This window comes from Salmo salar, chromosome ssa19, assembly GCF_905237065.1.
Source record: "Salmo salar chromosome ssa19, Ssal_v3.1, whole genome shotgun sequence".
Classification (NCBI taxonomy): domain Eukaryota; kingdom Metazoa; phylum Chordata; class Actinopteri; order Salmoniformes; family Salmonidae; genus Salmo; species Salmo salar.
Genome location: NC_059460.1, coordinates 23,464,872 through 23,486,555, shown reverse-complemented (window position 1 = coordinate 23,486,555; position 21,684 = coordinate 23,464,872). Strand labels below are relative to the sequence as shown.

General features: G+C 44.3%; 1 protein-coding gene across 1 annotated transcript in view; it reads left to right on the top strand.

Annotated features, from left to right (window-relative positions):
* Nucleotides 1-21,684, top strand: part of LOC106578591 (ribonuclease 3) — a 151,556-nt gene that overhangs the window by 66,574 nt on the left and 63,298 nt on the right. Inside the window, 1 exon segment of the mRNA XM_014157586.2 lies at nt 7,847-7,917. Coding sequence (XP_014013061.2) covers nt 7,847-7,917 — 71 coding nt within the window.

The following is a 21,684-nucleotide window of genomic DNA, read 5'->3' as shown; positions in this document are numbered from 1 at the left end:
GGAACTGTAGCAGGGCTGTGCGTGTGTCGTCACTATGCATGTGGGCGCATGTTATGTGTGGGCGTATGTATTGTGTGTTGGGGTGTAAGTATGTGTGGGTAGTGTCAGTGCAAGAGAGTTAGTTAAAATAAGGGTCAATGCAGGTAGTCCGGGTAGCTATTTAATTAGCTATTTAGCATTCTTGTTTAGCAGTCTTATAGCTTGGGGGTAGAAGCTGTTCAGGGTCCTGTTGGTTTCAGACTTGGTGCACTGGTACCGCTTGCCGTGCTGCAGCAGAGACAACAGTGTTTGGCTTGGGTGGCTGGAGCCTTTGACAATTTTCCAGGCCTTCTTGGTATAGAGGTCCTGGATGGCAGGAAGCTTGGCCCCAGTGATGTACTGGGCCATTCTCACCACACTCTGTAGTGTCTTGTGGTTGGGTGCCTTGCAGTTACCATACCAAGCGCTGACGCAACTAGTCACGATGCTCTCAATGGAGCAGCTGTTGAATCTTTTGAGGATTTGAGGGCCCAAGCCAAATCTTTTCAGCCTCCTGAGGGGAAGGAGGTGCTGTCGCGCCCTCTTCACAACATGAGTGGGTGCGTGTGGACCATGTTAATTCCTTAGTGATGTAGACACGAGGAACTTGAAGCTCTCGACCCGCTCCACTAGAGCCCTATCGATGTGAATGGGGGCGTGCTCGCCCCTCTGTTTCCTCCAAGATGTTGCTGATGTTGAGGTTGTTGTTGTTGAGGTTGTTGTCCTGGTCACGCAGTGAGCTGCTGCACAGATACAAAAAAAAAATGTTTTTGCGTAACCTAGCACTGCTATATTAATTCTGAGAGAGGAAGGAGTATCAATCGTTATACCCAAAGAGAGAGTGGGTAGGGCAGAGAGCCGTAGGAGGGATGGAAAGGTGTATCCTTGCTGCAGCGTAAGACTGCTTCGCTACAGGTTTGGCCTGTTTCAAGGTCCTAGCCTGAGTCTTAGCAGACTGCTATGTAGCTGGGGACCTCAGTCCCCCAAAGCCAGCTTGTTGCCCCCTCCCAGCTGTTAGGCTGGGACGAGATGCAGGAACCAACAGGCTGCCACGGGGCCTAGGTCTGCGGGGCAGGCAGAAGTTAAAGGCTTCGCCTTCCTTTTTTGCACATGTCACGCTTCTGCCGCATGGCGGTGAACATCTCCTTGGGTGTCACAGGGGCATTCATGAGGTCCACTTTCTGTTTTTCTGTTAAGCTAGATAAGCTCAGCCAAAGTGTCCTTTCTCCCACCACCAGTACGCTCATGGTTCGACCCCAGCTTTGGATGGCACTATGAAAGGAACGGAGACTCAAGTCTGTAATCATACACATCTCCCAAGCATCTGGGTCTTAGGTCTCTGAGTCCAGTTGCTTCCCCACCTCCTCCAGTAACTCAGCCTGATAAGCCAACAATAAAGAGGTCACTTTCAGGGCTCTAATCGCTTTGGCTGAGGCTTTGTATGTTTTCTGAAAAACAGTAGCAGTAAAGCATTCCGCCTATCCAGGGAGTGAAGTGCTGGTGTCGTTAGTGACACGGCACAAGGGACTGAGGTGGTGAGCTAGTGACGACTCTACCATGGGAGGGTTACAAACCCGGATTTCTCCATATTGTAAATTGCCAGGCTTGGGGTACCCTTAGCAAGAATCCTGCTAGTAAATGGTTTATCCCACAAACTCTTGGCTTCCCTTAGTGTGGCTGTGTGGGACTGGAGTATCTTCCCGTCGTACAGGTCTCTTGACGGGCACGGAGCTCCTACAGAGACAGAGCTCCTACAGAAGGACTCAACTTCTGTGTTTACTTGATAGCTACCTACACAAATAGCTAGCTAGAACAAAGTGTTAAAAAGATAAAAATTCATAAAATATTTAAAAGCAATACAAATAATCTTCTGTAGGACTCAACTTGATCTTGAGTCAGGCCACGGCCCGCTTGCAGACATGGAGCACAAAATTCCACTGGAGGAGTGGCAGCTCCACTGCTCTTGGTGCCGTCAGGTCTGTGGGCCTGAGAGGGCGGGAGAACGGGGTCGTCAGTCCCCCAACTCCTGTGCCATCTCAAGGACTTCTGTGAGATTGGTCTCATCGTCATCCTCGTCATTCCCCAACTCGCCATCCCCTGACACTACATCGTCAGACAGTGATGGGAGGGAGTCGCGGCTATCCATGACCTTGCCCCAGCTGGACTTGGTTGCGGGGAGCTGACCCTCAGCTGTCGCCTTTGGCTCGGAGGCAAGAGTGGCTAAGGAGATAGAAGCACGTTTCAGCCTCCTCTTTCGACCTGCTCTGAAAGTACTTGGGGTCCTCGAGCGCCTCCTGGGCATGTTCCCTCTTCAAGCAATTAATGCATTGAGGGTGGGAATCTTTCCCCGCTATCATGGAGCCACAAGAACGTGGGGGTTCGAGTGCTTGTCTCGTCTTGTGACGGGATAGCAGTGACCATTGCGAGGTACAAGGCATGATATGGGAACCCAGAGAAAATGTTTGTTGTATGAACAACATGCAGATGGCGTAGGCTAGCTAGTTAGAAGCCTTCCGGCTAGTGACTAATAAAAGAGTAGCCTGTGTAAACAGCCCACCAAGCTAACTAGTTAGGAGCCTTGCGGATAACAGCAAGCAATATTGAGCACCGTATAACGCTATAGCCGCGAGGCTGGAGGAGCTAGCTAGTAAGGAGCCTTACGGCTAACAGCTAGCAATATTGAGCACTGTATAACGCTATAGCTGTGGGTATGCATGTGTGGTTAGCTTACCTTTCAGTAAGCAGAATCCTTGAAGTGTGGGCTAACTCAATAGCTTGCAGTGACACTAGCTACCAAAGGAGACAGAAGTAGAATTAAGGTATTTCTACTCAATAACAAAAACCTTCCGGTTAGTACTCAACCTCTCAAGAGTGTCTGAAGACCTATGCTTGGCAGTGATATCCTTCACAGTTTGCTTGTGAGCAGGCAACAGGTATCCAGTTTATATGAGGAGAGCTAGAGTAGTGACAGCCTTCGGTGAGGAAGAGAGCAAGAATGACAACTCTGCCCGTCTGTCTCCAACAGACACTTTTGATTGGTACTTCTGAGAGAATTTGAGATAAATCAAGTCACATTTTATTTGTCACATGCTTTGACAAACAACAGGTTTGAACTAACAGTGAAATGCTTACTTATGGGCCCTTGGGCCCTTCCCAACAAAGCAGATAGAAAGAAAATAGAGAAATAATAGAAAGTAAAACACGTAATAATAAAAGTAGTTATAGATATTCAATGAGTAACGATAACTTGGGGTACCATTAGTTCCCAAAAAATGTCAAAAGGAAGTTTGTTCTGAAGTGTCTCTCCTATATCTGAGAGATATAAGAAATATCAGGAAACATATTTTTATTTATTTATATATATTATTTTTTTTTACATGTATTTAACCCCATATTTTTGGCATTAAACAGTCTCCATATATACTTCCATTCATTTTTTTCAACTTGTACTGGAGGACCTTCAGACGAGTCTTGTGAGGCCTGTGGGCGACCTAGAGCAAACGACATGTACATGTTTGTGAGAGTCTCACCTTTGCACAGAGGGGACGCTACAGAAGTTGGCAGATCGGCTGTACCAACTTCAGACGTGTCTCCTGATACTTATGGAGGTCGTAGAACAAAACGGAGAACACCATCGTGTTCGTGGGAGTTTGTAGACCAAACTGTTTGACGACTACAGACGATTTTGTGAGCAGACCGATTTTTTTGGATGTCTCATGGTCTCACCGCGTGGTAGCAGAGAGAACTGTCTTTGACTTGGGTGGCTGGAGTCTTTGCCGATTTTTAGGGCCTTCCTCTCACACCGTGATGTACTACCCTCTGTAGCACCTTGCCGTCCTATGCCAAGAAGCAGCTGCGTAACCTTTTGAGGATATAAGGGCCCATGCCAAGTCTTTTCAGCCTCCTGAGGGGGAAGAGGTGTTGTCGTTCCCTCTTCACGACTGTTTTGGTGTGTTTGTACCATGATAGATCCTTAGTGATGTGGACACAGAGGAACTGCCAGCTCTCGACCCGCTCCACTTCAGCCCTGTCGATGTGAATGGGGGCCGTGCTCAGCCCTCCGTTCCTGTAGTCCAGGATCAGCTCCTTCGTCTTGCTGACGTTGAGGTAGAGATTGTGCTGGCACCACAAAGCCGGTTCTCTGAGCTCCCCCCTATAGGCTGTCTCATCGGTCTGTGATCAGGTCTATCACTGTCATGTTAATGATGGTGTTGAAGACGTGTGTGGCCTAGCACTTGTGGGTGAAGAGGGAGTACATGAGGGGACTAAGCACGGAACCCCTGAGTGTATCGAAACGAACAATTGAAACAAATAATTGAAAGAGAACCTCCCTAGTCTTTGGGATTGAATCTGTGCTTGAAATTCACTACTCAATTGAGGGAATTTACAGATAATTGTATGTGTGGGGTACAGAGGTGGGGAAGTCATCTAAAAAAATCATGTTAATCACAATGATTTAACACAGAATGAGTCCATGCAACTTATTATGTGATTTGTTAAGGACATTTTTACCCCTGATCTCATATTGGCATGCCATAACAAAGGGATTGAATACTTGTTGACTCAAGACATTTCAGCTTTTCTTTTTTTATTAATTTGTTACAATTTCTAAAAACAATATTTGAATTTGACATTATCGGGTATTGTGTGTAGATCAGTGACAGAATCTCAATTGAATCTGTTGTAAATTCAGGTTGTAACACAACAATGTGGAAAAAATAAAGGGGAGTGAATACTTTCTGAAGGCATTGTGTGTGTGTTCTGGCTTCAGTAACTGCCTGTGTAGGAAGCTGAACAGTGACTCCATGGGTTGTTCTGGCCAGGGCTGAAGCTTGGCTGATTTGGCCAGGTCATGGTGTAAGCCAAGTGCAAGATGTTTTAGTAACATGTAATTGCTGACTGGATTGGCTAGCTAGAGAGCCAGGCAGGTAGTATGCTTTGGCTGGGTGTGTGTGCTGTTGAACTGCATCTGCTGCCTGGTGCTCTGATTGACTGGCTGCGCCCAAAATGGCACCCTATTCCCTACATAAGGCCATGGTCAAAAGTAGCGCTCTCTCTCTCTATCTCCTCTCTTCTCTCTCCCTTCTCTCTCTCTCTGGTCAAAAGTAGTACACTATGTAGAGAATAGGGTGCTGTTTGGGACACATACTCTTTAAGTTGCAGAAAGAAGCAGCCAGCCTGGTTAGGCTGACGATAGATGGAGCTGAGTTGACTGACTCCATCTAATGATCGCTGCATGTTGTGCGATTGATCGTACCGCTGCAGGGCATTCTATCCACACACATGGATTCTTGTCAAAATGCTCTCCCTTATCTCTCTTTCGCTCTTGCTCTCTCTTTCCATTTCTCTCTTTAACTCTCTCCATCCCTCACTCAAATGATCTTCCTTTGTCATGTACACGCTCTTTGATTGACACCAAATGTCTTAAGTAGACTTTTTTTTAATACCTTTTTCCTTCCCTTGAGGTTCCCACCCCTCCACTCCCCTATTATTGGGAAAGTTTGAGAAATGTAATAAGAGGCAAACCTCTGAAACGCAAACTTTCTGTCCGTAGCTCCTGCTTCCTGTAACCTCTTGCTTCCAGTGAGTCCGTATCAGTGATGGCTCATCAAAAGCCCATAGCTGTTGAAGTATAGCCCTTATTGTACAGTCAATATCAATATGAAAGAAAGCAGCCAGGGGTGCGTTTCTCCTTTTAGCTGCCGTAGAATCTTCAGAGGCAATATCTGCAGTGTAGGAGCATCTCCAGAGCTGTGGTCAATTCACGGTCAAACCACACATCTCAGCAGAGAGGGATAATGACCCCCAGACATTTTCACAATTTTGTTGTAGCCTTGAACTACCACACCTGACTCAAATAATCACAGGCATAGTGGTTAGTTGAATCCCATGTGCTATCTCTGAAATAGGCCTAGGTCAAGTAGATCAAAGACATGGAATTGCCGTTAGTCCCCGTGGAGACGTTTGAAAACCATCTGCTCTGTAGGAGCATGTTGAGCCGTGGTCGACTCGCAGGCAAACCATAAATCTAGGAGTGGGAAGATGTCCTTTAGACAAACCACTCCCCCTCTTTGGTCCCCCTGCGGTGAAGATCAAGCGGACGCTTGCACACAAACACAAGAATGCTCACACTGTGATGCCAAGATTAGGGGTCTCGACCTCAGAGGCAGCTGGAAGAGGTTTCATCACAGATAAGATGTGTTGCATTTTGTGTGTTTGTGTGTGCGTTCTTGGAAGTTTGAGTGTCTGTGTGTTAGTGTGTGTGAGAGCCTGTGTGTGTGTGTGTGTGAGAGCCTAGTTGTAAACGTTTGTGTGCCACGCGTATATGTGCGCGTGTGTGCATCCGGGCACGTGTGTTTTGGTGGTTTGTGAGGCAATGGGCCTGTTGGCCATCTGAAAGCTGTTTCCTCGTCAGATGAGGAATGTTCCATATCCCTGTTTTATGTCCTCTACAAAAGCACTTTGAGCATTTAGACTCACAACCGCACATCACAACCATCTCAAATGGGCTTATTTATGTACAGAAAAGAATCCCTATACAATTTGCCAGGTGTTTATTGCTTTTGGAAATTGAATGAACCTTTCTAAGTGTGATGTGAGATGAAGTTGTAGGCAACTTAACAGAGGAAGATTGCACTTCATCAATGTTATTAAAGCCGAAATGATCAAGATTTACTTTTGTCAAGATTAAGTTATTGGTGTTCTCAGATACGGGTTGGTCTGCCGAAGTGGCTCCCTCTGTACACTAGAGCGGGAAAGAGAGAGAGAAACAGAGGGAGAGAGAGAAATACAGCAAGGGAGAGAAATACAGCAAGGGAGAGAGATGAAGAGAGAGAAACGGGGAAAGAGCGAGGGAGAAATAAGAGGGAGAGAGCGAGAAAGAGAAGTGTATTGCTATTATTACAACAGAGAAAGATACTGCAGATGCTCTCTTCGTACTGTGACTGCAACCGTGTGCTAGCGATTTTTATCAAGTTGTTGTTTTTTTGCCTTGTGTGTCGGTTTCGTCTCGCGTTTATCTTTTGAACATTTGTATAGTTTGTCCCCTCATTCGTGTGTGTGTGTATGTGTGTGCGCGCGCTGCTCTTATGAGAGTTGTATGTAGATGTGGACATTCGTGTGTGTTTGGTGTACGTTTGAGAGTTGTGAGTGTTTGCGCAGCACATCCTGTCACACAAAACACAGGGCCTGTTTTTTTTTTTATGTGACCTTGGTTAGTTTAATCGCTTGTCACCATGGTGATGAAGCTATCCCATCTCTCCCTGCCACCTACCGCGCTCCGTGAAAGAGGGGGGTGACACAGACACAGACAGTGGGAGGTGGAACACACAGAGCAGGAACCCTGGGGTCATTTTAACATAAAAAAGCTATAAAACACACTCTTTTAATGAAGCAATTGTAACTCATTCACCTAATTTCCATTCATTTCAAGTTTTTTCAGGAAAGTGGTTGTCAGACAGACAGTGATTGCTCAAGTTGGAGCTAAGAAGGAAATGTCGTGGTAAAAAGCCCAAGATGTTTGTGTGGGTGGGGGGTGGCTGTGAAGTATTGATCTATGTTGAATGTAGCCTAGCCAGCAGTATTTCTACACACAACATATCTAGCTTCTTTATTGCTTGCCCTTTGGGGTTTTAGGCTTTGTATCTGTTGAAGCACTTTATGACAACTCCTGATGTAAAAAGGGCTTTATAAAATAAATGTGATTTGAATGATCGTTATCCATCGGACTGGTATCTTTGTCTTCTTTATCTATGATTTTCTTTATCATTAAATCTCATCCCACCTTCCTCCCTCTTTTTCTCTTCCTTTCATTCTGTCCCTTTTTTAGGAGCGGTATATTTGGAGGGCGGTCTGGAGGAGTCTAAGCAGCTGTTTGGGAGGCTGCTTTTCAACGGCGAGGTACAATCACTACATCACTAAATTACTAATTCACTTATACTGTCTGGAATGCTGTGTTCCCATCTCCCTCCTTGTGTGTGTGTGTGTGTGTGTGTGTGTCACACGTCTGTGTGTGCGCCTGTGATTAGATTTAGATTAGAGTTGATTGTGTGTGTGTATACGCATGTGTGTGTGCGCAGTCGTGCTTCTTTTGTTGTGTGGACAGATTAAACGTCCTTGGTTCTTTCTAATTGCTGCCCTCTGGCCATGACGCTCAACAACAGTCTATTGAGTTAGTGTGTGTGATGTGGGGTGAGTGTCTGTGTTCGCCTGATGCTGTGATGCAGGGTTCTGTGTGTGTTTTTGTGCGTGTGATGCCTGGATCTGTGTTTCTACACAGAGAGAGAAACAGGGCCTTCGGATTGTGTTCAGACGCCTTGACCTTTTCCACATTTTATCACGTTACAGCCTATTTCTAAAATTGATGAGAAAAAAAAATCCCCTCATCTACACTTTATTAAATATAAAAAACGATCATATTTTTGTACAGTTGAAGTCGGAAGTTTACATACAAATTAGCCAAATACATTTAAACTCAGTTTTTCACAATTCCTGACATTTAATCCTAGTAAAAATCCCCTGTTTTAGGTCAATTAGGATCCCCACTTTATTTTAAGAATGTGAAATGTCAGAATAATAGTAGAGAGTGATTTATTTCAGCTTTTATTTCTTTCATCACATTCCCAGTGGGTCAGAAGTTTACATACACTCAATTAGTATTTGGTAGCACTGCCTTTAAATTGTTTAACTTGGGTCAAACGTTTCGGGTAGCCTTCCACAAGCTTCCCACAATAAGTTGGGTGAATTTTGGCCCATTCCTCCTGACAGAGCTGGTGTAACTGAGTCAGGTTTGTAGGCCTCCTTGCTCGCACATGCTTTTTCAGTTCTGCCCACAAATGTTCTATGGGATTGAGGTCAGGGCTTTGTGATGGCCACTCCAATACCTTGATTTTGTTGTCCTTAAGCCATTTTGGAACTATGCTTGGAGTCATTGTCCATTTGGAAGACCCATTTGCTACCAAACTTTAACTTCCTGACTGATGTCTTGAGATGTTGCTTCAATATATCCACATCATTTTCCCTCATGATGCCATCTATTTTGTGAAGTCACCAGTCCCTCCTGCAGCAAAGCACCCTCACAACATGATGCTGCCACCCCCATGCTTCACGGATGGGATGGTGTTCTTCGGCTTGCAAGCGTCCCCCTTTTTCCTTCAAACATAATAATGGTCGTTATGGCCAAACAGTTATATTTTTTGTTTCATCAGACCAGAGGACATTTCTCCAAAAAGTACAATCTTTGTCCCCATGTGCAGTTGCAAACCGTAGTCTGGCTTTTTTATGGCGGTTTTGAAACAGTGGCTTTTTCCTTGCTGAGCGGCCTTTCAGGTTATGTCGATATAGGACTCGTTTTACTGTGGATATAGATACTTTTGTACCTGTTTCCTCCAGCATCTTCACAAGGTCCTTTGCTGTTGTTCTGGGATTGATTTGCACTTTTCTCACCAAAGTACGTTCATCTCTAGGAGACAGAACGCGCCTCCTTCCTGAGTGGTATGATGGCTGCGTGGTCTCATGGTGTTTATACTTGCGTACTATTGTCTGTACAGATGAATGTGGTACCTTCAGGCATTTGGAAATTGCTCCCAAGGATGAACCAGACTTGAGGTCTACAATTGTTTTTCTGAGGTCTTGGCTGATTTATTTTGATTTTCCCTTGATGTCAAGCAAAGAGGCACTGAGTTTGAAGGTAGGTCTTGAAATACATCTACAGGTACACCTCCAATTGACTCAAATAATGTCAATTAGCCTATCAGAAGCTTCTAAAGCCATGACATCATTTTCTGGATTTTTCCAAGCTGTTTAAAGGCACATACAACTTAGTGTATGTAAACTTCTGACCCACTGGAATTGTGATACAGTGAATTATAAGTGAAATAATCTGTCTGTAAACAATTGTTGGAAAAATTACTTGTGTCATGCACAAAGTAGATGTCCTAATCGACTTGCCAAAACTATAATTTGTTAACAAGAATTGTGTGGAGTGGTTGAAAAACAAGTTTTAATCCCTCCACCCTAAGTGTATGTAAACTTCCGACTTCAACTGTAATTATTCAGACCCTTTACTCAGTACTTTGTTGAAGCACCTTTGGCAGCGATTACACCGATTACAGGGTTCAAGTCCGGGCTCTGGCTTGGCCTCTGAAGGACATTCAGACACTTGTCCCAAAGCCACTCTTGCATTGTCTTGGCTGTGTGCTTTGGGTTGTTGTCCTTTTGGAAGGTGAACCTTCGCTCCAGTCTGAGGTCCTGAGCACTCTGGAGCAGGTTTTTAATCAATGATTTCTCTGTAGTTTGCTCTGTTAATCTGTGCCTCGATCCTGACTCGTCTCCCAGTCCCTGCTGCTGAACAACATCCCCACAGCATGATGCTGCCACCGCCATAATTCACCGTAGGGATGGAGCCAAGTTTCTTCCAGACGTGACACTTGGCATTCAAGCCAAAGAGTTCAATCTGGGTTTCATCAGACCAGAGAATCTTGTTTTTCATTATCGGATAGTCCGTTAGGTACCTTTTGGCAAACTCCAAGCAGGCTGTCATGTGTCTTTTACTGAGGAGTGGCTTCCGTCTGGCCACTACTATAAAAGCGCGATTGGTGGAGTGCTGCAGAGATGGTTGTCCTTCTCAAAGTTTCTCCCATCTCCACAGAAGAACTCTGGAGCTCTGTCAGAGTGACCATTGGGTTCTTGGTCACCTCCCTGACCAAGGCCCTTCTCCCCCAATTGCTCAGTTTGGCAGGGCAGCCAGCTCTGGGAAGAGTATTGGTGGATCTAAACTTCTTCCATTTAAGAATGATGGAGGTCACTGTGTTCTTGGGGACCTTCAATGCTGCAGAAATGTTTTGGTAACCTTCCCCAGATCTGTGCCTCGACGCAATCCTGTCTTGGAGCTCTATGGACAATTCCTTCGACCTCATGGCTTGGTTTTTTGCTCTGACGTGCAACGTCAACTGTGGGACCTTATCCTTATGTAGATAGCTGTGTGCCTTTCCAAATCATGTCCAATCAATTGAATTTACCACCGGTAGACACCAGTTGTAAAAACATCAAGGTTGTTCAATGGAAACAGGATGCACCTGAGCTCAATGTTGAGTCTCATAGCAAAGGGTCTGAATACTTATGTAAATACAGTATTTCATATTTAAAACTTTTTTTTTTTTTGCGTTTATACAAATTTCGAAAAAACTGTTTTCACTTTGTCATTATGGGGTATTGTGTGTAAACTGATGAGAGAATAAAAGCATGTTTTTTTTGTCTAAGTCTGTAATGTAACAAAATGTGGAAAAAGGGAAAGGGTCTGAATACTTTCCGAATGCACCGTACATGCTGCTGACGTTAGTCCGCTTACTCAGACTTGGGAGGCGTACAGGATCAAGGATGCATCCCAAATTGCACCCTATTCCCTATATGGGCCTATGGGCCCTGGTGAAAAGTAGTACACACTACCATTTGGGATGCAATCAGAGAGTGGGATCAGGGACTATGGGCTGTCTCTGTACACAGCCTATTGTAAGGGTTTCAGCTACAGTAAATAGATACATTAGCTGCACCCGGATTTGCTGAACGGTTGTGTATTAAAGCAGTACCTCGGGGCTATAAAAAAATAAATAAATTGTTGGTGCATTATCAAAAGTTTCCACTTAAAACAACAAATCTTACAGAACAATGAGCAAACAACTTCCTCCTGGCGAAGGAATGGAGAACTGCTCATCTGCTAAATCCACAGAATGGCATTCTGAGTCAGAAATACACAGAAAGCAGAAACCCACACACGAACACTCAAACACGCAGACACACACACACACACACACACACACACACACACACACACACACACACACACACACACACACACACACACACACACACACACCTGCTCCCAGATGAGTAGAAAATAGAAACAAAGCAGATCAGAGAAGAGCAGAGTGTATAAACAACCCTTGGCTATAAGCAGCAGGACACTGCCTACTGTGTTCTGTTTCTCTCTTATAGCAATAGTCTAAATAGTACACACACACACACACACACACACACACACACACTTTCTCTCTCTTATAGTCAGTCTAAATTATGATTGGACTGATAACACAGGTGTTGGTTTCACTGGTGTCAGGGGAGATGGGGCATGAGAGGAGAGGGAGAGATTTCTGGAAGGAGTGAGGGAGGAAGGGGTATAGAAATAATTGATGGAGTATGAGAAATGGGAGTGAGGGAGGGATAGAGTGAAGGATAATTTAAATGTGCAGTAGTTTAAAATAGCGTTGTCATCCCCACCAGGAGCTGAATATTCCACGGGGGGAACAATAAGATGAAGATTTCCACTTTGTTTGCCATAACAGTTACAGAAAACTCTGTCTAACTTAACACTCCCAAATTATCTGTACACACCACATTACCAAAGTTATGAGAGGAGGGTTGCATCCCAAATGGCACCCTATTGCTTATTTAGTGCACTAGTTCTGACCAGGTCCCATAGAGAAACCCATAGGGCTCTGGTCTAAAATAGTGCCATAGGTAGGGAATAGGGTGCTGTTTGGGATGAGTGTGAGGTGTCAAGCTGAATGCCTCTCCATTTCTCTGCATGTGGTGTTCTATGCCCTCTGAGGGTTGTGTCTCTGTTCAGAGTGGTGTTAAATTCACACATGGATGCTTAGGGCTTATACTCTGTCAATTCACTCACCACTCTCTCTCTCGCTGTCTCTCAATTCAATTCAATGGTCCGTTATTGGCATGGGAAACGTGTTTACATTTCCAAAATAAGTTAAATAAACCAAAGTGCGCGAAGATGCAAAACAACATCAACAAAAAACAGTAAACATTGCGCTCACGAAGGTTTTAAAATGATATAAATTTCACGTGTTATACAGTATTATCAGCTATGTACAGTGTTTTAGCAATGTGTAAATAGTTGTGCTCCACAGTTTTCAGTTTTGTCATGGCAACGCGCTGCTGTGATTGAACACTGCTGTATTTTGCCTAACAGATATGGGAGTTTATCGATGTTTAATTTGTTTTCAAATTATTTGTGGGTCTGTGTGATCTGTGGGAAATATGTATCTCTAAGATGGTCATACATTTGGCAGGAGTTTAGGAAGTGCAGCTCAGTTTCCAACTCATTATGTGGGCAGTGTGCACATGGCCTGCCTTCTCTCGAGAGCCAAATCTGCCTATGGTGGCCTCTTTCAATAGCAAGGCTATGCTCACTGAGTCTTTAGGTTTTTTGAATTTCTTTAAAAAACAAGGACACATCTAAGTGACCCCAAACTTTTGAACGGTAGTTTATGTAAATAGGTTATTTCTGTTTTTTATTTTTTATGTATTAAAGTCTGGTTTCGCTTTGCCATTATGGGGTGGTGTGTGTGTAGATTGAGGATTTTTTTTATTTATATAAAAAGGCTGTACCATAACAACATGTTAAAGAAGGGAATGGGTTTGAATACTTTCCGAATGCACAATTGTATTATTTGTATACATTATAAAATTAATTTTACATGTTTCCCCCCCCAACGCTGCACCCAACACTTTCCATCAATTTGTATAGCAGACTGTCATGCCAAATTGTGTCTCAAGCTTTTTAGAAATCAACAAACCATGAGAAGACGTTGCTTTTGTTTTGTTTGTCGATAAGGGTGTGTACAGTGTATACGTGGTCTGCCATATGGTATTTTGGTTAGAAGACAATTTTATATTTGCTCAGGACATTGTTTTCACTGAGGAAATGTTGGGGTTTGCTGTTGACTTTACTGCAGACGATTTTTCAGAGATTGCTGTTGACAAAGATTCCAGAGAATTTATTGGGGTCAAATTTGTCTCCACTTTTGTGGATTGGGGTGATCAGACCTTGATTCCAAATATTGGGGTAGATGCCAGAACTGAGGAAAAGACTTTAAGAATATAATTTGTGGTATGTATATTTTATAGTTTCATATACCATCAACAACACAGGCCTTTTTAGGTTGGAGGGTTTGTATTTTGTCCTGTAGCTCATTTAATGTAATTGGAGAATCCAGTGGGTTCTGGTTGTCATTAATAGATTATTCGATGTTTTTGTAAATTATCATGTACAGTATATGTTTTTGCTCTTGGTTCTTTGTTATATGGCTGAAAAGGTTGGAGAAGTGGTTTATCCATACATCTCTATGTTGAATAGATAGGCTCATCGTGTTTGTTTAGTGTGTTCCAATTTTCCTAGAAGTGATTTGATTCTATTCTTCAATCACATTGAGCTGTTTTTTGACATGCTGTACCTATTCTTTTTTTTTTAAGTTTTGTTTTAGTGTTTCACCATAGTGAAGGTGTAAGCTTGGTTTTCTGCGTCACTGTGTTTTTGGTTGGATAGGTGTCTTAATTTCTTAAATTTTTGCATTCTTCATCAAATCATTTCTCATTGTTAGTTTTCCTGGGTTTTCTGCCTGAAATAAAATTGTATTTTGTTAGCTGAATGGTCACATATATTGTTCAGGCTTCCTTCTGCTAAGTTTGCAACTTCACTATTGCAGTGAAACATTTTGTCCAGGAAGTTGTCTAAGAGGAGTTGGATATTTTTTGGGTGGGGGGCAATTGTTTTTTGGTAGGTCTCTACACTACCCTACTTTCATCTATAGCATTTCATAATAGCATGCAGTTTGTTCGGCTTCAATGCCTCATGGTTGAGAATTGCTCTGTTCAAGTAGATTGTGATTTTGCTGTGATCTGATAGGGGTGTCAGTAGGCTGACTGTAAATGCTCTGAGAGACTGGGTTAAGGTCGGTGATAAAGTAGTTTACAGTACTATTGCCAAGAGGTGAGCTATAGGTGTACCCACGTAGGTGTCCCCTCGAAGCCTACCATTGACTATGTACTGACCCAGCGTGCAACAGACCTGTTTTTGTTGGTTGTTTTGTCATGGTTATGTCTAGGGGGGCATATTAGGGAGGGAATGCTGTCACGTACAGGTAGGTGTTTGTCTCTCTGTGTGTGTCATTTCTGGAATTTATGTCGCCACAGATTAGTACATGTCCCTGGGTCTGGAAATTGTTGATCTCCCCCACTAGGTAGCACACGGGGACATTTTACTTTGAGATAATTTCCTTATTTATTTCTAACCAGATGTGACATGCTCCTGTTTTAATTAATTTAATAGTGGGTTATGTCTGATGTATACCAAATTAGCATACCCCTTGAGTCCCGTCCCTGTTTCACTCCTGGTAGTTTGGTGGATGGGACTACCAGCTCTCTGTAACCTAGAGGGCAACCAGGTGGTCCATCTCCTCTATACCATGTTTCTTGTAGGATAACAATGTCTTTATTTCTGATTTCAGGGTTCCTGCTCTTTAGGCCAAAGGCAGCTGACCTCAGACCTTGTATATAGCATGAGACAGTAAAAGCTTTGTGTTCCATAGTGTCCAGTGTTGTTATTCGTGTGGTTTACTTTCAGAACATTAGGTTTGAGCTGAGCATCTAGTGAATGTCTCTAAGGTCGCAGGTTGGGGCTAGGAGTCGGGGTTGGGCATGTTTGCCCATTCACAGCCTGTGTGTGGCTGTCATGTTGAGGTCCACACTGCTAAATTGCCAAGCATGTTTAATGCTTTTTTATCTGTCCCCAAATTAATATAGTTTGTTTTGATATTTCAACCTGTGTGTCCTGATCGCGTCTGGTGTGGATGGACAAAATCAACATGCGCGTGATGGCGTAAGCAGACGCACGCGACCGCCCGATCTAGTTAGCATGTAATCCACTAATAATTTCCTTCCTCCAGTCATGTAGACTAGAGTGCAGAGTCTAGGATACGATCACACTCCAGCCTGGTAGGTGGCGGTAATGCACCTAATATTGATATGCACACTGCCATAAAACCCCAACAATGTTTTTCAGTGTCCTGGCAAAGGTGGTGACCATGGCCTTGTAGAGGTGTACCTGGTCGTAGAGGCTGTCCAAATCCAGGGTGCGGTAATGGGCTAGGTAAACATTGGGTTTCGAGTAGGGCATTTTTGGTTGATACCGATATCCATGATTTTCCTTGCTCCAAAAAAATTATACCGTTATTTAACATTTTAGCGGCCTTTTAAGCAGTCTAGTACAATTAAATAGTTGAAACACACACACACACACACACACACACACACACACACTGACCAAAAAGTTATTTTGTTGGCATTTACTTATGTCCCCATTACCAGTAAAACGTTTTGTCGTTCATTTGTTCAGTCTCAACTGGGATTTCATCATACATGTCAAGCAGTGAAGTTTCAGCTGATTCCGATATGTTTACCGATATATTGTGCATCCCTAGTTTCGAGGCACAGTGACGGGAAATTCTTACATTGACCCACTGTATGTTGGCAGTATAGTTTGGTGGCAACCCTTTACTGCTGGGCCCTCAGGTCGTTTGTGCCTGTGTGAATTATGTGCAGCTCCAGGGCACACCGGGTGTTTGGACACCACAGTTTAGCCACTTAGTGTTTAGGAATGAAAATTGAGTGTGGGGGGGTTGCTAGGATGGCTGACGGGGTGTGCTAAGGGGGGGGGGGTCTGGTGGGTTGGTGGATCATGTCTGTCCTGCCTGTGGTTGGGGTCTGAAGTGGGCTGTTCTGTTGGCTTCTCTTGGGGGATGGACAGCTCTCTCATGAGTTGTTCATTTTCCTCTCCATCCTGTGGGAGTTTTATCACCGCAGCCCAGACTGCAGACACGTCTCTCTCCCTCTTCAGCTTTCTGGGTCTGGTTGAGTGGATGTTGTTGTGCTGGTCTGTCTGAAATGTGTTGAATTGCCGTTTGAGCTCTACCAGCTCGATCTCCCTCATCAATGCAGGAGCAGTGCTGTTTTTGGATCTGCTCAGTTCTGAAGGGGTGATTCTCTTCTTGGGGCTGCTCATCTGTTGGGCTGTTTGAGGAGGGTGTGTGACCTGACTTGCTCAGGATGGAGGGGTCATCACCAGGGTTGAGCTTCTCCTGCTGTGCTCTCTCTTTGATCCTGTAAAAGTCGTGCTGAAACGGTTTGTGGTTGCCCTGCACCATTACTCTTCCAGACGTGTACAGGTTGATACTGGCTGTCTCAGTGTCCTCAATGTCCAGTATTCTGAATTTCCACCCTGGGTTATTTAATGCCAGGGCTTGTCTGTGTGGAAGATGAGGTTGCTTACGTTTCCATTGCTGTAACAGTCAGCAAATAGTGTCTCTCTCTGGATTTTCCTTGAGGAGCTTGTCTTTGTACTTTTTACGTGCAGCATAAAACAAAATTGGGGGTTAATGTATTTTGATGGCTTCTGCATGGGCGTGTGAAGCCTCTTCATTTTGGTGGGGGAGATTGCAGTGCTCTGCTGCCATTGTTGTATTCAAGGGCATTCACACTTCACATCTCAGTGAAAATTGTAGTTGGTGCCAGTGCGTCTGTCCAGTCCTAACTAAGCATTTGAGTCTTCATATAGTAAGATATCTTATAATAAGATATTTAGAGATTGTAGTATCTTTATTGTCCTTGGAAGTAGCTACAGACTCTGCTGCAGATTGGGTGGCTTTTTCTGCTGGTTGTTTTGCTGAGTAGTCCTTGGCAGCAATAAGAATCCTTTCCAGGTAATTTTGTCAAAATGTAATATACGCTTGATGTTTTTATTTGGATTGAAGGTTCTGTTGTAGAGAATAGTTTTCTGAGTAAGACCCTGTGAAAAAAAATCCAGGTTTATCCCACTCTAATTCTAAAGTTTTTGGAAAAAGTAGAGGAGCTCATTTCTCTCTTTTATTTATCTTGTCTCTCGCTGTCTCTTTCTCTCTTTCTCTATCTCTATTTTGCTCATGTTTATCTCCTCCATCTCTCTCTATCCATCGCTCCCTCTCTCTTTCTATCTCTTTCGCTATCTTCCTCTCTCTGTTTCTCTGCTGTCAATTCCACAATGTTTTATTATGGCCGGAGAGCTTCAGTCCCACACCAGTTGTTTGACAGACCAAAACAATGGCTCCCTATACAGGCCATCCCAATGGGCCCTGATTGGGCCCAAAAGTAGTCCACTTCATAGAGATTATGATACCGTTTAGAACTCAGATAACGTCCTTAGTGGGTTTAATATGAATCCCTAATTGGTTTGACATTCCGGTTCACACAGAGAGTTACACGACTGTTTTTTTACACAACTCCTTGCTTTCCACTAGTTTCTTAATAACAATACTATGTTTCAATACAGGAAAATCGAACAAACTCCCAATAGGGAGCCTGTGAAATATACATTTACATTTACATTTAAGTCATTTAGCAGACGCTCTTATCCAGAGCGACTTACAAATTGGTGCATTCACCTTATGATATCCAGTGGAACAACCACTTTACAATAGTGCATCTAAATCTTTTAAGGGGGGGGGGGGTTAGAAGGATTACTTTATCCTATCCTAGGTATTCCTTAAAGAGGTGGGGTTTCAGGTGTCTCCGGAAGGTGGTGATTGACTCCGCTGTCCTGGCGTCGTGAGGGAGCTTGTTCCACCATTGGGGTGCCAGAGCAGTGAACAGTTTTGACTGGGCTGAGCGGGAACTGTGCTTCCTCAGAGGTAGGGGGGCCAGCAGGCCAGAGGTGGATGAACGCAGTGCCCTTGTTTGGGTGTAGGGCCTGATCAGAGCCTGAAGGTATGGAGGTGCCGTTCCCTTCACAGCTCCATAGGCTGTAAATATCTAGATGTGAATGTCTTAATGAACTAAGAGAGGAGTAGCTTGAGGTTATTATGCCGGTCTTAGTGTCAGGAAGGAAGGGCCTCTCTAGACAGACAAAGCTCCTGTGTTCTCAGCCCACACACACACACACACACACACACACACACACACACACACACACACACACAGGTTACTGTGTTGGATACTGTTGATGCATGCCGTTCTGCTCCATTCTTCTAGAAGTGGCCATCACCATCATGATGATCTCACTCACTGCCCATAGGCTAATCCACTGTTGCCTATTGTCACCACCGTCCTAGGAAAACGTGCCAGGGGTTGCCGTGACAACAGTGGTTGCCACAGCGATCTGCTAGAGCTTTTGTTTGGTTTTGTAGAGCAGCAACAGACAGCCTTCACCTCCCCATGGCCACACTGATTGGAAAGATGCTATGTTTTGAGCGGTTTGGAACGGAGTGGTATCTGAAAAAAACATCAGAATCTAACCCGCCAGTCAATTTTTTCTCGATTTTAAGCTTTTGAGTTGTCACTTCTGCTGATTTAATGTCCACTTTGGGAAAGGCCTGAAAACCCTATGGGCAATGATCAAATTGATTCCGTTAAAATAATACATAGGACATGAGGGTTGAGCACATTAAAACATTCCTGTCAAATCAATGTATACAATATCACACATTGTATTTAGATTGTTTATGCTAGATTTTATCCACAACTATTTTAACCTGTGCTACTTGGTTACTGGGCGTAGGCTACCAGTAGAGTGTGCTAGGCTTGCACGCTGAAGACAGGGCTGAACACACACACACACACAGGTAGAAGCGGGCTGGCGCTCTGACAGTTCCACTCCACTACCTCAGCCAGCTAACAGCGCCAAGCCGAGCTAGGGGGAGAAAATAAATGGCTTCCTAACACTCACCGTCACCACAGCCTGCATCTATCGCAATTGATTTAGCCCCGTGCTACATAAGTGTGTTTTTTTCCTTTAGAATACCTAACTGTAAGTCTCAAATGGCACCCTATTCCCTATATAGTGTACTACTTTTGATCACAAAAGAGTGCTTTATATAGTGAATAGGGTGCTATTTGGGACGTAGGACATGACTAATATCTACCCACGTCCAACTGTACTGGAGTGCACTCTCTCCATCCCTCTCCCTCCATCCATGTCGCAGTTTTTTTCTCGCTTCCTCTCTTTTTCCTTTTCACCTCAGGTTGAAAAAAAAATGATGTGCCTGCTGTACTTTTCAGAATGTTCCTTATTCTGAATTTGTGTTTGTTGAAAATGGTTTGGGTTTGTATGTTTCTTCAGACACAATCAACATCTCTCTCCGGGGTTGGTGCTATTCTTCTTTTCTATTTGAGGAAGTTGTGTGAAGGTTTTCTTTTTCACTGTCATTGGCTTTAGTATTCCACACTGTACAGATACAAATGGGTCCTGTTCACAACCATAAGTTGTATGAAAGATTTAACCAATGAAAAACTTTATTGTCCAATTGTACATAGGGTCTGATGGAAATTTGATTTCAACTGCATCCTAACGCTTCATCCCAATTCATATCCGAATTCAGTTACCAGAAAACATACGTTTGAGGGTTGTTTCTCACCATTCTGGTTACAAAAGACCTCTGAAACCCTATACTGACCATGTATGTTCTCCCATTAATTGTTATTGATCTGCAGTTGTGGTTTGAACTGGCTCTAAACTGTAGTTTGATGTATTGATTGACAGCCAGTCACAGGAGACTCATTTGTCAGGGTCCTCTAGCCCCCAGAGAGAGGGAAAGAGCGGGAGCGCTAGAATGACGGGTAGAGCGTGAGAGGAGGGAGGAAGAGAGAGCGAGAAGTATATAAAGATTGATATGGGGAGAAAGGGGGGTGAGAGAGTAGCAGAGAGACAAAGCATCCCAATCATGGATGTCCAGTAATCCCAGGAGGTCCCAGCCAGCGTGATTGAGAGGAGCTGCGTTGGAGTGTGTCCCTGTGTGCATGTGTGTGTGTTTGCTCGCACAATGTGCTGAGCCTTGGTCTTAGTGAAATGAATGAATGGGTCATCATGTGAGATTGATTCTCTCAGTGGGTTAGAGAAGGCAACATTTATTGAGTCCTATGACATCTTCAACAGGTTTTGCTTGTTCACTCAGCCTGTTTTCTTTTACTTTAAATAAAAACTCATAGTCATTGTGATTCAAATAGTTGTGCGTTTGCGTCAGCTTAATTTGGAGAGCGAGACTGAGATGGTCAGTGAGACGGGCAGAGTGAGACCGAGAGACGGGCAGGGTGAGACCGAGAGACATGCAGGGTGAGACCGAGAGACGGGGCAGGGTGAGCCCGGGAGACGGGGCAGGGTGAGCCCGGGAGACGGGGCAGGGGGAGACGGGGCAGGGTGAGCCCGGGAAACGGGGCAGGGGAAGACGGGGCAGGGGGAGACGGGGCAGGGGGAGACGGGGCAGTGTGAGACAGGGAGACGGGGCAGGGTGAGACAGATGGATGGAGGGAGAGGGCTAGAGAGGGAGGGCGCTTGAGAAGGACAGAGACGGAGTGGGAGAAAGAGAGAGAGAGAAATCTCCATCCTTCTTCCAACTGCCGTGATTCACTCATCCGTAGCTACCCACCGATGATTTGTCCTCTGTAATTATACCTCGCAAGCTTGGTCAGGAAAACGTTATTCTTAAATCCCCACTCGATGCGGGCGTAATCATTTAAACCTGTTGTCTGGCTTGTCTTAGGGACGCCGCCTGTAATTGAAACATTAGTGCCTCTGGTCTATATGTGGCTGGTGGGTCTGTGTGCGCCCCACGTTCCCATTTTAATCACATCCTTGATCAGAGACTACACACTCAGGAGTTTGTGTGAAAGAGAGGGTGTGTGTATCTTGTCGTGTGTGTCTGTGCATCTGTCTCATTTGTGTGGGTGTGTGTCTTGTGTGAGTCCAGTGTTCACCTGAAAGCATCTCTAGTGTTATTGACTTGCCTCCTGAGTGATGCCAGGGCTGAAGAACCCATGTATGGTTTCTTACTCAATACGATGTTGACTCAA